The sequence below is a fragment of the Labrus mixtus genome, chromosome 7 (genome assembly GCF_963584025.1).
Source record: "Labrus mixtus chromosome 7, fLabMix1.1, whole genome shotgun sequence".
NCBI lineage: Eukaryota > Metazoa > Chordata > Actinopteri > Labriformes > Labridae > Labrus > Labrus mixtus.
This window is the reverse complement of record NC_083618.1, coordinates 3,910,929-3,926,336: the sequence shown is the minus strand read 5'-3', so window position 1 is coordinate 3,926,336 and position 15,408 is coordinate 3,910,929. Positions and strand designations below refer to the sequence as shown.

The following is a 15,408-nucleotide window of genomic DNA, read 5'->3' as shown; positions in this document are numbered from 1 at the left end:
TTTCTCTTTTCTCCAGTACCTTTACTTTACTTTTTTTTTTTTTTTGCCATTTAGTTAGATATTTGGCACTCAAATGTTTCACAATACTGGGTGGGAGGAATCAGCGACTTATTATTCATAGAATTATAGAAAATGGTTAGGGTATTAGAAAGTCCATGTTTTTAAAAGTAAAAAAGTAGCTATTAAGTTGCACCACTGTGTGAAACAAATGTTGACATTTTTACAACAAAGACAAGTAGAGAAAAACCAGATTAAAGACAAACCTGGTACAAATGTTTACATGTGTTAATCAGAAGAATGCTCTATCATTTTCTATCCCTTTCATTATCTTGGGGCCTTTTATATTTATTTCTCAGCTATTTCACATTCATTTCTCTGGGCTGAACTTCATGTATGGCAAGGCCCAAATCAAAATCAGAATAAAACAGACTAAGATTTAGCTTGGTGTGCACTGCTAGGTCATACATTTGATAATTTACAATTTGTGTGTATTTAAAGACACACACACACATACATATACAGTGGGTACGGAAAGTATTCAGACCCCTTTACATTTTTCACTCTTTGTTTCATTGCAGCCATTTGCTAAAATCAAAAAAGTTCATTTTATTTCTCATTAATGTACACTCAGCACTCCATCTTGACAGAAAAAAAACAGAAATGTAGACATTTTTGCAAATTTATTAAAAAAGAAAAACTGAAATATCACATGGTCATAAGTATTCAGACCCTTTGCTGTGACACTCATATTTAACTCACATGCTGTCCATTTCTTCTGATCCTCCTTGAGATGGTTCTGCTCCTTCATTGGAGTCCAGCTGTGTTTAATTAAACTGATTGGACTTGATTAGGAAAGGCACACACCTGTCTATATAAGACCTTACAGCTCACAGTGCATGTCAGAGCGAATGAGAATCATGAGGTCGAAGGAACTGCCCAAGGAGCTCAGAGACAGAATTGTGGCAAGGCACAGATCTGGCCAAGGTTACAAAATAATTTCTGCAGCACTCAAGGTTCCTAAGAGCACAGTGGCCTCCATAATCCTTAAATGGAAGAAGTTTGGGACAACCAGAACTCTTCCTAGACCTGGCCGTCCAGCCAAACTGAGCAATCGTGGGAGAAGAGCCTTGGTGAGAGAGGTAAAGAAGAACCCAAAGATCACTGTGGCTGAGCTCCATAGATGCAGTAGGGAGATGGGAGAAAGTTCCACAAAGTCAACTATCACTGCAGCCCTCCACCAGTCGGGGCTTTATGGCAGAGTGGCCCGACGGAAGCCTCTCCTCAGTGCAAGACATATGAAAGCCCGCATAGAGTTTGCCAAAAAACACATGAAGGACTCCCAGACTATGAGAGAGAAGATTCTGTGGTCTGATGAGACCAAGATTGAACTTTTTGGCTTTAATTCTAAGTGGTATGTGTGGAGAAAACCAGGCACTGCTCATCACCTGCCCAATACAATCCCAACAGTGAAACATGGTGGTGGCAGCATCATGCTATGGGGGTGTTTTTCAGCTGCAGGGACAGGACGACTGGTTGCAATTGAAGGAAAGATGAATGCGATATCCTGGAAGAAAACCTCTTCCAGAGTGCTCAGGACCTCAGACTGGGCCGAAGATTCACCTTCCAACAAGACAATGACCCTAAGCACACAGCTAAAATAACAAAGGAGTGGCTTCGGAACAACTCTGTGACCATTCTTGACTGGCCCAGCCAGAGCCCTGACCTAAACCCAATTGAGCATCTCTGGAGAGACCTGAAAATGGCTGTCCACCAACGTTCATCATCCAACCTGACAGAACTGGAGAGGATCTGCAGGGAAGAATGGCAGAGGATCCCCAAATCCAGGTGTGAAAAACTTGTTGCATCATTCCCAAGAAGACTCATGGCTGTACTAGCTCAAAAGGGTGCTTCTACTCAATACTGAGCAAAGGGTCTGAATACTTATGACCATGTGATATTTCAGTTTTTCTTTTTTAATAAATTTGCAAAAATTTCTACATTTCTGTTTTTTTTCTGTGAAGATGTTGTGCTGAGTGTACATTAATGAGAAATAAAATGAACTTTTTTTATTTTTAGCAAATGGCTGCAATGAAACAGAGTGAAAAATGTAAAGGGGTCTGAATACTTTCCGTACCCACTGTGTATGTATATATATATATATAGATGGGGGGAGAGAGAACTGTGTGTCTGCTAAGAGAAAGCAATCTGAATACAAGGCACAAAGACAGTTACAAGAAATCATCTTTCTGGTGGGGAGAGGTTATGACCTGAAGCCTGTGGTCTTGAGAGTGCTCGCAGTCTGTCACAGAGTTCAGAGGGATTATGGGGTATCAACTGCACTTTGCAGAATTTCCAAGTATTCCAGGTCCTGCAGCAAGTGAAGGCTTAAAAAACTCTTGTTCATGGAGGTCAAGGTAAAGTTTAAGACTTCTGAGCTTTGGAGAAAGATTGTGTGAACTGTGCAATGCAAGTGAGATTCTATGTGAAGGTGGAGGAGATTTGCATTTTTACAGCTGCCAGGTCTTCTGATGAGAATCCCACTATATTCAGTGTGAGACGAAGAAGCTGGAATGGAGGAGACAAACTCCTCAACAGGAGGGCCTTCGACGACAACAACGGTTGCCAGCTTGTCAAGGTTGCCCAGCCATTCCTTTTAATTACCCTCTTTTAGCATAGGATACACTGGACCATCCTTTACCAAAGGAGATGAGATATGACGCCCCACAATTCCTTTTGGCTGCAACATTTAAAGCGAGTCGCGCATCCGACCGTTCACGAACATTAACGATGATCGTAAAGTGACAGATCAAGGGATAAAAGATAAGAGACATTTTTATCCAGATGATGTTTTATCCAACATATTTCATTCACTTAAATAAGATAAGATATACTTTATTCATCCCAGCAGGGAAATGTATGTGTTCCAGCAGCCAGCATACATACAAACACACAACACAACACATATATACAAACATATCCCACCCATACACAAAACATGAGCCCACAATACAGTTTGATATATGATATATGATATATGCAACTCAGGCTAAAGTTTAAAAGTTTAAATGTCTTCTGTCCTTACTTAAAGGGGAGTCGTTATAAAGTGCAATAGCAGTAGGTAAAAAAGTATTTTTTAAATCTGTCCTTTTTGCAGCTTAGCTGCCGTAGCCTCCCACTAAAAACACTCTTTTGTTTACACACAAGATTGTGTAAGGGATGCATGTTATTGTCCATAATGTTCAACAGTTTCTGTATCATCCTTCTCCCCATCACCACCTCCAGGGGCTCCACAGCAGTCCCCAGCACAGAGCCAGCCCTCCTAATCAGCTTGTTAAGCTTTTTAGAGTCACAAGCCCTGATGAAAGAAAATGGCACTTGCCACAACAGTCTGATAAAACATGGATAACATTTTGCTACACACATTAAAAGACCTAAGCTTCCTCAAGAAGTAGAGTCTGCTCTGACCCTTCTTGTAGACGGCCTCTGTGTGCTGTTTCCAGTCCAGTTTATTGTTCATGTGCACCCCAAGTATTTATAGCACTCCACCACCTGCACCTCATCCCCAAGGATAGAGATGGTGCTTAGCTCAGGCCTGTCCCTCCTAAAGTCCACCACCATTTCCTTGGTCTTTGTTACATTTAACACCAGGTGGTTCTTCCCACTCCATGCAACAAAGTTATCCATCAGCATCCTGTATTCTGTCTCCTCTCCACCACTGATACACCCTACTACCGCAGTATCATCTGAGAACTTCTGTAAGTGACAAGCCTCAGAGTTATACTGGAAGTCTGAGGTGTATAGTGTGAAGAGGAGAGGGGACAGCACAGTCCCCTGTGGCGCTCCTATACCACTGACCGCCCGCTCAGACACAGACCTCCCCAGCCTCACAAACTGTGGTCTGTCAGTCAGGTAATCCATGATCCATGATGTTGTGGTGGTGTCTACCTGCATCAGCTCCAGCTTCTCACGTAGCAGTACTGGCTGTATGGTGTTAAAAGCACTTGAAAAATCCAAAAACATAATCCTCACAGTGTTATCAGACTTGTCTAGGTGAGAGTGGGCTCTGTGGAGTAGGTAGATGATGGCGTCCTCAACCCCCACCCTTGGGCAGTATGCAAACTGCAATGGGTCCAGGTAGCTGGTCACCTGTGGTCTCAGGTGGGCCAAGACCAGCCTCTCAGGTACCTTCATGATGTGTGATGTTAGGGCAACTGGTCTGTAGTCACTGAGGGCAGAGGGAGAGGGTTTCTTGGGGACCGGAACAAGGCAGGATGTTTTCCACAGCACTGGCACTCTCCCCTGGCTGAGGCTGAGGTTGAAAAGATGCTGTAGAATGCCACATAGCTGACCTGCGCAGGCTTTCAAAACCCTGGGGCTGATTCCATCTGGACCTGCTGCCTTGTTCTGGCCGAGTCTCTCGAGCTGCATTCTCACCTGGCTACTGGAGACAGACAGACAGGCCAGAGAAGTGTGGGGTAGGGGTGGGGCACGGTGGGGGTCAGAGCATGTTGGGGGGCAGTGGGTGCCGTCCAGGTAACTTGCGGGGGGGGGGGGGGGGGGGGGCCTTTGTGAGGGGGGAGGATGTAGGGTCTGTGTGGCTATCAGGGGCCGGGGAGGTAGCCAAAGGCCTCGTGCTGAACCTATTGAAGAACACGTTCATCTCATTGGCCCTTTCCTGACTACCTTCTGCCTGATTTCCTTTCACCTTGAAGCCGGTTATGTGCAGTTGTACATTTGTATGCTTAAAATATTATGTGTAGGCTATTTCTTACATAAATGTAACAATTATTTTCATACAATCATATTTATTTTGATGTTGATTTCTGAGTGGACAGGAAGCTGATGGTTTCACTTTTCTTACTTGTAGCCTGGTAGTCTATATTTCTTTTATTTCAATCCCAACCTTGTGGTGATTAGGATTATTTCACCGGTAAGAGGCACAGGGGAAAGTTTTTTAGATGCGTTTTTTTGTAGTTCATTTTCTGAACATTGTAGTTTCAACACGACATACCTACGTCATTAACCTCCGCCGGCCCGTCGCATTTAATGACGTAGCCTAGTGGAAATGTGGTCGGATTGTCAGAGCAACGAGATCGCCTTTCCCTAAGTCCTTTATGAATTCTCCTAACATCTTTCCTTAACCTCATGACGTTTTCCCCGGGGTTAAGGTGAAGTGGATAGTTATTTTACATCCCCGACAGGCTTACGCAGCCATGGCGTATTGCTGCCCTCCATTACTCCGGGTACTTTGCCCAAACGATGCCGGCCCCTCCCCTTTCTGGGTGAAACCATTCCATCTAAATGAATTAATGGAAAAGTTGGGGTCTTTACCGATTTAAATGTTCATGTCTATGTCTATATATATATATCACTGTGCTTCCCGCTGAGGATTAATTTCAGCGACTGATTACAAAACTTAATTTGGGAGATGTGAGTTAAAAAGAGGTCCCCCCCCCGTAACGAAGGCGCGGTAACATTCGTGATTGACACATCGACCATCCAATAGCTATGTAGCTGACGACACGGACTCTATTGTGATTGGTCAGATATTTAGTATATATATTCCCCAACGTCTCTCGTCGGTCTCTTTCTTTCACGGGACCCTTTAGTTCAAGGTAAGAGTCTTTCTCCTCTCTTTTAGGTAATGCTGTTATTGCAATACGGTGAATTTATGCCACATCTAAGCCTAAGCTGTAAACGTCTTTAAATAACCACTGTTTCTATACCTATGTGGTATTACCTGTTAAATATATCGCTGTATCATAACGTAGCGCGGCCTACTAAAATACCACTAGGTTGCTGTTAGCATGCTAACGCTAGCTGTCGACCACATGTCGAGTCCTACGATACCTTGGAGAATAGTTCTGTCTCAAACTAGTTTCTCACCATGTGAATGATTTTCTCGCAGGTACTACCTTGTCTTTAAAACAGCTGTTAAGCGATCCTTGGAAGCACTGCAAAGATGCCCAGGGAAGACAGGGCCACGTGGAAGTCCAACTATTTCCTGAAGATCATCGTGAGTAAGACTATTGAGTGTTTCAGTGTAATGTATGATGCCATTAAAATAAGCAACATATTATACTCTATTGTATGATATTCACCGGTGTATTTTATTCTCTCTTGTAGCAACTCCTGGATGACTATCCAAAATGCTTTATTGTGGGGGCAGACAATGTGGGCTCCAAGCAGATGCAGACCATCCGTCTGTCTCTGCGGGAGAAGGCTGTGGTGCTGATGGGTAAAAACACCATGATGCGCAAAGCCATCCGTGGTCATCTGGAGAACAACCCTGCTTTGGAGAAGTGAGTTTAATGTTCTTGATTCAGATTCATGGTGCAGGATAAGTTACAATGCAGCTGGTTTGGTACTGCTTTGTCGTTCCCCCTGCAAACAATAACTTGTTTCCAGCTATCCCTGTCTGTCTACATCCTTGGACAACCAGGGACGCAAGGTTTCAGACACATGATGATGAACAAACGTTTATACCCTTGTTGACCTTTTTACGTGTCTTAACAGCTGATGCCGTGATTTCACAGGCTCCTGCCCCACATCAAAGGAAATGTGGGTTTTGTCTTCACCAAGGAAGATCTGGCAGAGGTCAGGGACTTGCTGTTGGCCAACAAGGTAACAGAAATGTCCCTATTGGAAGATGACAATAGCATGAAACACACATTTACTCTTGCACTTAAATTTAATTTATTCACGAGAGTGCAGATGTAAGCGACTCTGTAGACATCAGATTTCTTCAACTTTGATGTGCAGGATAAGTTACAATGCAGCTTGTGTGGTACTGCTTTGTCGTTCCCCCTGCAAACAGCAACGTGTTTCCTCGCTATCCCTGTCTGTCAGCATCACTTGACTGCCAGGGACGTATGGTTTCAGACACTGAATACAAGCTGAATTTCAACTTGTAACAAATCGTTTCTTTCAGATTGCATGAGCCATATTAAACATGACTGTATTTAATATCCCAGGTACCTGCAGCTGCCCGTGCTGGAGCCATCGCCCCTTGTGAAGTGACTGTGCCTGCCCAGAACACTGGTCTGGGTCCTGAGAAGACTTCTTTCTTCCAGGCTCTGGGTATCACCACCAAGATCTCTAGGGGAACCATTGAAATCTTGGTGAGTCTGAACTGTACAATGGTTTACAGAAAATGGTTCTCTATTGAAACTATGAATGTTAGAAAAATTTAATGTTTGCATTGGAAATTAATGAGCGCTTCTGTCCACAGAGTGACGTCGACCTGATCAAGACTGGTGACAAGGTTGGTGCCAGCGAAGCCACGCTGCTCAACATGCTGAACATCTCACCCTTCTCCTATGGACTCAACATCCAGCAGGTGTACGACAACGGCAGTGTATACAGCCCTGAGGTGCTTGACATCACAGAGGATTCCCTGCATGCCAGATTCCTGGAGGTAAGATGAACATAAAGTCTTGAACTATGATTTGTTGCAACACATGTTTGTGCTTATTGTTTTCTCACTACTTTAAAACTTGTTTAATTTAGGGTGTGAGGAACATTGCTAGTGTGTGCCTGGAGATTGGCTACCCAACTTTGGCATCTGTGCCCCACACCATCATCAACGGCTACAAGAGAGTCCTGGCTGTTGCAGTTGAGACTGACTATTCCTTCCCCCTGGCAGACAAGGTATGCACATCAAACAACATTGTCTTAGCTGTCTGCATGTTTTCCTTTCAGACAACCCTGTTATGTCTTAATTGTACATGGATGCATATCTCTGCCTTAACCTCATATTTGATGTTATTGTTTTACAAAACCAGCAATCATTTGCTTAATGGCTGAACTTTTGTCTTGTACTTGCAGGTCAAGGCCTTCCTGGCTGACCCATCTGCATTCGCTGCTGTTGCAGCCCCTGCAGCAGCTGCTGAGACTGCTGCTGCTCCAGCTGCTGCCAAGGAGGAGGCTAAGGAAGAGTCTGAGGAATCTGATGATGACATGGGCTTCGGTCTGTTCGACTAATACACTTACAGCGAACAGAAACATTGAAATACTACCATGATTCAATAAAAGACATCTCAATGAGTTAATTTGTTTTGTGTGTATCTTATATGAAATGACTGACTGCAGGGTTTACTCTTATTATCAGTGCAATACTTATTGATCATGACATTAAAGAATACCATTTGTATGACACTAAGATGGTTCAATATAAAGCTGAGCGAGTGTGTACCGGAAGTGACACTTGGTTTCACGTCCGTTGGGAAAGATGAACAAGATGTCCTGTATGGGTGTGTCTGCTTTCATAATAAAAATAAATAATAAATGGCGGATGCTAGACCATAAATGTCTGGAACAAAATACGGAAGTGCTTACATGTATAAGGCCTCCATCATTTCACTGAAGCCTTTGACGGCTGGTCTATATCTCAAGATTAGAGTTTCAATGTCTACAAGTAAACTCCTGGTGTTGATCGTTATGTTTCAGTAGCGAATCTTTGTCTTTATCGCGCAGTACAAAGCCAGTGAGCATCTGCTTTGGTTATTATAAAATTATGGTTATTTTATACTTAAATAAATAATACGCAGGTCCAAGTCGATTAAATAACACATTCACAAATGTAAGTGGCACGGGGTGGTATTTTATCAAAGCATGGTTAAAAATATGCTTTTATTTTGAAAATAATGGACCGGATGTTTTAAAGTGTAGTTGGGTGTGTTGAAGCTCCAGGACAAAAGTCCACCATGGCTGAGGTAAGATTTAGTGAGGTTTATTGTTTTTTTTAAGGTTCCCACGTAATTGGACAGCTGATTATTGATGACATGTTGACTGTGGTCTGTTGATATTTGGATAGTATAAAAACGTATCAACATATCCATACCTTATAGAGTCGTCGAGGGATTAGCAAACGTAAGCTAACGCTATCGTCGATGCAGCTGGCTGATCTAATATTATATATCTAATATCTCATATTGTAAAAACAACCGGGGCAATAACTTACCAGCTATGTATCAACATTACATAGACGGTAAATCAAATTAGTTGAGATAGAGGGAAATCAAATGTGGTCGCTGGCGGAGGGCGCCGCTACAGGAAACACCTAACACCTAACACCAACATCCGGGGAACAGATATCGACACAACATCTGTAACGCTATTTATTTGTATTTTGAGATAATAAGACATGTCATTACCAGAAGCGGCGTGTGTACCGTTGATGCTGCTGTCAGGAGACTCCCAGTATATTCCCACTCATCATAATCTTTCACATTTCTGCTAAACGATACCAATCCATCATTGCATCTTTTTTAAAAACACATTAAGTTTTTGTTTTGCAGGTTCTATGTTTTATCCTATTTTCTATTTAAGTTCCTTGACATTCCTAGCTTTTAACTTTTTATTCTACTTCTGTGTTTATTGTTCTTGCATCAAAACAACAAGACAACTATCTTTTACTGTATGTGTAAACCTACTTAGCATTGAACCCGATTCTGATCTGATTCTAACTCTGAAGTTATTCCCCTAATTGCGTTACTTTTTGTTGATTTTCAGACCCACAGCTTACAGGACCTCCAGCAGCCTACTGTCTCCTCCAAAGTGTATGTCCAGAGAGACTACAGCTCAGGAACCCTCTCTAAGTTTCAGACAAAGTTCCCCTCTGAACTGGAGTCAAGGGTATTTACAGTGTTTACCTGGCTATTTGGATTGTTGACTGGATGTTAAAAATGTTTTTCACAATGTCTTTTCTGTGGTTTCAGCTAGATAAGCAGCAGTTTGAGGAAACCATCCAGACTCTGAACAATCTGTATGCAGAGGCTGAGAAACTAGGGGGGAAGTCATATTTAGAGGGCTGTCTTGCTTGTCTAACTGCCTACACAATCTTCCTTTGTATGGAAACACACTACGAAAAGGTAAAACTGATTCAATGTTGAGTTTATCATCATTTTATATATGTTGTCTCTGGTGAGTTAGACAGATCTTCACATGTCATGATTGTGCTTTACTCTTCATCTGTCTAGGTGTTGAAGAAGATCGGCAGGTACATTAAGGACCAGAATGAGAAGATCTACGCTCCCAGAGGTTTGCTGTTGACCGACCCCATAGAGAGAGGCCTGAGAGTCGTATCCTTCACCTGCCTACATTCATGTACTTACTAAATAGAGTGTAGTCAGTCTGTTAAGGGATTTTCGACATGACTGCATTGACTCACAATGGGCCTCATTCACAAACAGTGTGCACGCACAAATCTGTTTTCTTAAACCGTTAGTACAAACATTCACCGCATAAATCTGAGATTCATAAATATATTTTTACTTGAATTTATTCTTATTCTGCAAACAAAAATAGAACTTCCTAAGACTGACCAGCTTACCACCGGTGGTACGCGGACTTCTTGTGGTGGTATGCAAAGAAATTTCCACAATATAAAAAAAAACCCTCTTCAGCATAAAACTACATTTTTTATTTTTGTCATACTCTTATCTTATCTGTCTTGTATCTATTGAGTTGTATTTATATCAAATGTGTTTTCCCCTCTAAATTAATCTAGTTTTTGCAACAAACAACTTTAATCTGCTCAATTTATGCTCGCACACAGACATAAACAACAACAGGAGTTCGCCTCACGTTTTGAAAAGTTCCACTCGATATGCCGTTATGGTTCAGTACTGAAACAACAGCAAGCAGCTGTAGGCCTACATTAACAGATATTCTGTTATTTATTTGAGTTCAGCACACAAGCAAGCAAGCAGCTGTACATAACGGAGCCAGGAGAAGCTTCACTTTTTGATGCATGTACGGACAGTCGCTCACCCTCTCGCTCTCGCTCTCTCGCTCTGAAGCTGATGTGATTCTGCTCTATTTTGCTGTCTTAACACTCCGCAGGAGTCGAGATTTTTTGTAAAAGGCAGTTTTGCTATGTTGAACGCAGAGACTTATAATACAGCGGCTCTGGTTGCACAGAGCCTGCGGAGCGCGCGCCTGCACTCTCACGCGCTCTCTCTCTCGCGCACGCAGCAATTTTATGAATAAATGAAAAAATAAATAAGAACAGGTCGGAAATATACTTGGGCCCAGGTATCGTCTTTGTGTGGGAAACACTGGAGATTAAATATTCTCAAACAGGTTGTTGGTATAAAGTTGTCATTTTTATTGTTCTGCACTTTTTTTTGATTTGGGTAAATGTCAGAGTTGTGTGGAGTTTAAGTGCCAGTTCTAGCGCTAGCCCTTATTAGTCCTATAGTGTGGCTGCCAACAGTCAATAATAAATAATATTCTTTTTATGAATTAGTTTGCCTCTTGCGTGAAAAGTGTGTAGAAATAGGCCTCCAGTGTATTTTAACATCTACCATAATGGTGGTACTTGGAGAGCCAAATATTTTCGGAAGTGGTACACAGTTTAAAAAGTTTGAGAACCACTGATCTAGAGTAAAGACATTTCTACGCATAAGTTAGTGAATGAGGCTCAATGACACTAATCTACTCACAGTTTTGAGGTTTTTTATTGTCTGTATTTTAGATCAGCCGTAGTTAGCGCAGCGGTAGCTCAGTCTGTAGTCTCTCTTTCCTTTTGTCCCATTGAGATTAAGAACCTCTTTTCCAAAGCAGACCTGGCCAAAGTAGTAACTCTGGTTTGGGACCGGAGGGTTTCTTGTTCAAGTTCTGGTTCAGACCAAGTATGGAATTTGAAGTGGTTGAAGTGGAGAAATGCAACTCTACTTCCTGAGCTCCCCCTCACTCTGACATCTGTCCATTGTTGTGTATCTATAGGTCCTGTTATTGCTTTTGGGCCATGTGTGTGTAGTGTGTCTCACAATAACAGAGTGAAAAGTTCAATTAGATTCACCATGTGATGACGTGGTAGTAAACAGAGGGGTAGAAAAATGTTTAAGATAGAGTCAGTAGTTTTTTCTGTGGGACGTTTCTGGGCGGGGATCTGGTGTGTTTCCATTAGCCATTGTCAGCGCACATGAGTTTAGCAGATGATTAAGAGATTGGACGCGATTCAAACCAGCGAAAATGACGGACGTGGACTCAGTGTCAATGCAGAGAAAATATAATCATAGTGAGGCGGAACGCCGAGCTGATAGAGTTCGTTCTAAAATGAGGGTGCTAGCCTAGCTTGTAGTGTAGGTACGTACTTTTTCGAGCCAATGAGCCGGGACGAGGAGCTCAGTTTAAATGTTTAAACATTAAATGTTTTAAATAGAATTAAACAATTCTATTGACTCCACCTTTAGTGTTTTATACATGTCAAAGATGTGAATGAAGCATTATTTTCCTCAACTTGATGTATTTTAGGTGGAAATCACCATCTTTGAAGACAGAAGTATTGGCTCTGGAAGATAAAGACATTTGAGGTATGGTTCTCTTTGATGTATTATTAATGACGAGTCAGGTCGCCTTGAGGTCTGTACAGCTCGAATTTGACTTTTTTTTTTATAATATAAAAATACCAGAATTCTTAGGAGGGATTTAATGCGTATGTCAACAATAACATTTTTCCTGAAGACTGACTATCTCTGTAAGTCATTTACATGGGTGTCACCTCTGTGACTGGGCTGCATTCAGCTCACAAAATAAAAGCCTTCCTTTAAATTCCCTATAAAGTTTCAAAGTGCATAGTCCTTGTAGCAGTATTGGTTAGATAGTTCTACACACTACCAAGAGATAGAGGAACCATCCAGAACCACTTCACCACAAAGGATGCAACATTAAGTTCCACACAGTTGTTGTAAGATACGCACTAATCATTCAGCTCGATTATTTACTACCATCCTCTCAAAACAATCAGCCATCAGCTGTGACATTATGACAATCTGTGACATTATGACAATCTGTGACGTTGTCAGAAAAGACATCTCAATGAGATTCTTCTTCATATTGAAATCATAGTAGGTGAGGGTGGAGGTGCATTATATTTAAAGGGTTTTCTCCTCTCATGTATGTTAACAGAGTGAGGAAAATATGAGGAACACCTTGTGAAGAGTTTGTGGTAGAATTGTTGAATTGCATTGCAAAAGATAAGCTGATGGGTAAATGCAATGATGACACTGGAGCCCTGGTTGTCTGTACCCATAGTAAAGCCGTTTCCTTTCTCTCCTCCTCTCTGTATAGGCTTCTGATTCTGACCAGATACTCTACATCTCAGTGGCAGCACATACCCAGACATCTGCCCCACCCGAATGGATGTACATAATGTTGATCTGATCCTTTTCTCTGTTATTTATAAATACTCTACCGTCTGCCTTTCCTTTTAAGTTTATAAAAGTGTCTTTACGTCTTTTTACAAATGCAGTGATATATCAATTATGTCCCAGTTGATGACTTTCACCAAGACTTTGTGAATGGTGCCATTGGCCCTCACTTATCAATCTGGTGTAGAAACCAGCGCAGATTTGGGTGTAGAAATCATCATACGACAGAGTCCATGTGGGATCTATGAAACGTGCGTATCTGGCTGATCACAGCGTACGCAAGATCAGGTGTTGATAAGTGTGGCGGCTGGAAACGATCGTAATTTAAATACCACGCCCCTATGTATTCACGGCTCAGCTGTCCTCGCCCCCAGAGTTTACGGCATGGATATACTTAATACGGTAAAGAGTTAAAAAACCTGGTCAGACCATACGATCACTACAATATATCCTAGTGTTGCGGGTCTTAAAAGAAGCAGCTCCCGGAGCAGACCGGAGGACGCCAGCCGTCCCTCACCTGAAATTATCCCAGATCGTGGAGCGAGTAGCTTCCTTCATCGGTTCAGCCTCAATATCAGGCACAAGTTGTACAGGCGAACCTGCATCTGTGTCGGATAACGTCGGCTGCACTGGCAGCTCGCCATTTATGAGACTTTAAACGAGAAGAGAAACCTGAAACATCCTGCATCACATGAATAAAGTGTTTGATCAAACGCTGTGCAATGTGCACTTCTCATCCGATTAGCCTTCTTTCCAAACATAAGAATTTAACACTTACATAAAAGAAGGTCCTGACTCCGTCTTACAGCCTCCAGATTTCTTTATTTGTTATTATGTCACATGTAGTCTCTGGCCTATGTGCTGTGCGCAATTACGCATGTGGCACATCAGCGTATTTATTATTTTAATCTCCGGACATACCGATTAATTAATGTTAATGTTCTGTATTCCTAAATATTTCATACTTCAGAGGCTAAAAGTTGTGTTTACTATCCTCTGGAAGTTTTTCTGTCCTTTTAAAGTAACTGTTTGTAGTTTTTCTGTTTTAATTTGTCTCAGTATTTTCTGCAGTGATATTCCTGTGTACATGAACGTTTAACATGTATTTACCAAAAGCAGCCTCTCTAATCTTTAATCTTTAAAGTAAATCGATTAAACAAACAAAAATTCATCAAATAAAACACACAACTAAAGAAATCACCTGACAGCTCGCGATGTGCAACATTATTTAAAAAGTGATGTAGTCTACAGAGATCGTTTGAGGTGAAGCGTAATATAAAATTCATTTGTGATATCTTATCTAACAGTAAATCTGTGAACCTCTATCTATCCCTCTTAACAAGCACTGTTATAGTACGATCTAATTATTCTCCGACACAGACAGATTCACTGCACTGTAAGTCCACACTGAGTTGAAAACGTGCGTACACGAACTGAGACCTGGTGTGAGATTTGAGCGTACCCTCCGCTCACGTCCAAATTGATAAGTGCCGAACTTTGCGTGGAAATGACCGTACACCCATTTTTCTGCCGTACGTATGTTTGATAAGTGAGGGCCACTGTGTTTAAGGGTACTCTTGACCATGGGTAATATGAGTGATTGGACTTTTCTCTTTTTGCAAATGATATAAAGTCAATCTGTAGTCGCCAAGAAATGTACGTGGAATATGTTGGGATGGAGTTAGGGGTTAGCACAGTCTGTAAACAGTGATTATGTTCTGGGCAGTGCAGGTATTAACATTAAGAGGTTGTAGCCTTCATTGAGGCAAATGTTATCTTACCTGTGAATGAATGTGACTTGTTGGGGGTGGGGGGGAGTTCTGAACTCACATTGTTACACAGTTTTTGGTAACTTCAAAGATGGAGCATGTTTATTATATTATCACAAATAAATGGCATGGCTCTGCACTAGATCTCACCAATCATGTAACAGCCCTGTGTTATATTTCTCATTAATCACTGTCTTTATCGTGAATGTCATTCCCTTTCCATCATCACTAAACACCACAGAAACCTTAAACTCTCTGAACTCCACTGAGAATTGAGAAAGAGTGCAGTTGATACAAATGATGTACTTTCTTACATGTGTAATACTGTTTTCTCTGATTAAATAACCCTTTTCTTTTAAATCTCTATGTGTATGTTTCACATCAATATCAGAGTGCATAAGGCAATGAAAGAATATCATATTGTAACATGCATGGGCCCCAAAAATGACATTAAAAGAAGAAAACTTGCTAACAAAACAGTG

General features: G+C 41.6%; 2 protein-coding genes across 2 annotated transcripts; both read left to right on the top strand.

The window, feature by feature from the left end:
• Nucleotides 1-5,465: 5,465 nt before the first annotated feature.
• rplp0 (ribosomal protein, large, P0) lies at nucleotides 5,466-8,047 on the top strand. Its single transcript, XM_061042169.1, has 8 exons — nucleotides 5,466-5,615; nucleotides 5,909-6,016; nucleotides 6,127-6,302; nucleotides 6,537-6,624; nucleotides 6,975-7,121; nucleotides 7,232-7,417; nucleotides 7,510-7,650; nucleotides 7,828-8,047. Exons 2-8 carry the CDS (start codon nucleotides 5,963-5,965, stop codon nucleotides 7,981-7,983), a joined length of 948 nt encoding a protein of 315 aa, XP_060898152.1. The 5' UTR covers nucleotides 5,466-5,615; nucleotides 5,909-5,962; the 3' UTR covers nucleotides 7,984-8,047.
• A 591-nt stretch (nucleotides 8,048-8,638) lies between these two features.
• On the top strand, nucleotides 8,639-15,286 carry golga7 (golgin A7). Its single transcript, XM_061042168.1, has 6 exons — nucleotides 8,639-8,714; nucleotides 9,514-9,636; nucleotides 9,720-9,872; nucleotides 9,981-10,082; nucleotides 12,262-12,320; nucleotides 13,078-15,286. The coding sequence occupies exons 1-5, from the start codon at nucleotides 8,706-8,708 to the stop codon at nucleotides 12,307-12,309; spliced, it is 435 nt and encodes a 144-aa protein (XP_060898151.1). The 5' UTR covers nucleotides 8,639-8,705; the 3' UTR covers nucleotides 12,310-12,320; nucleotides 13,078-15,286.
• Nucleotides 15,287-15,408: the final 122 nt, after the last annotated feature.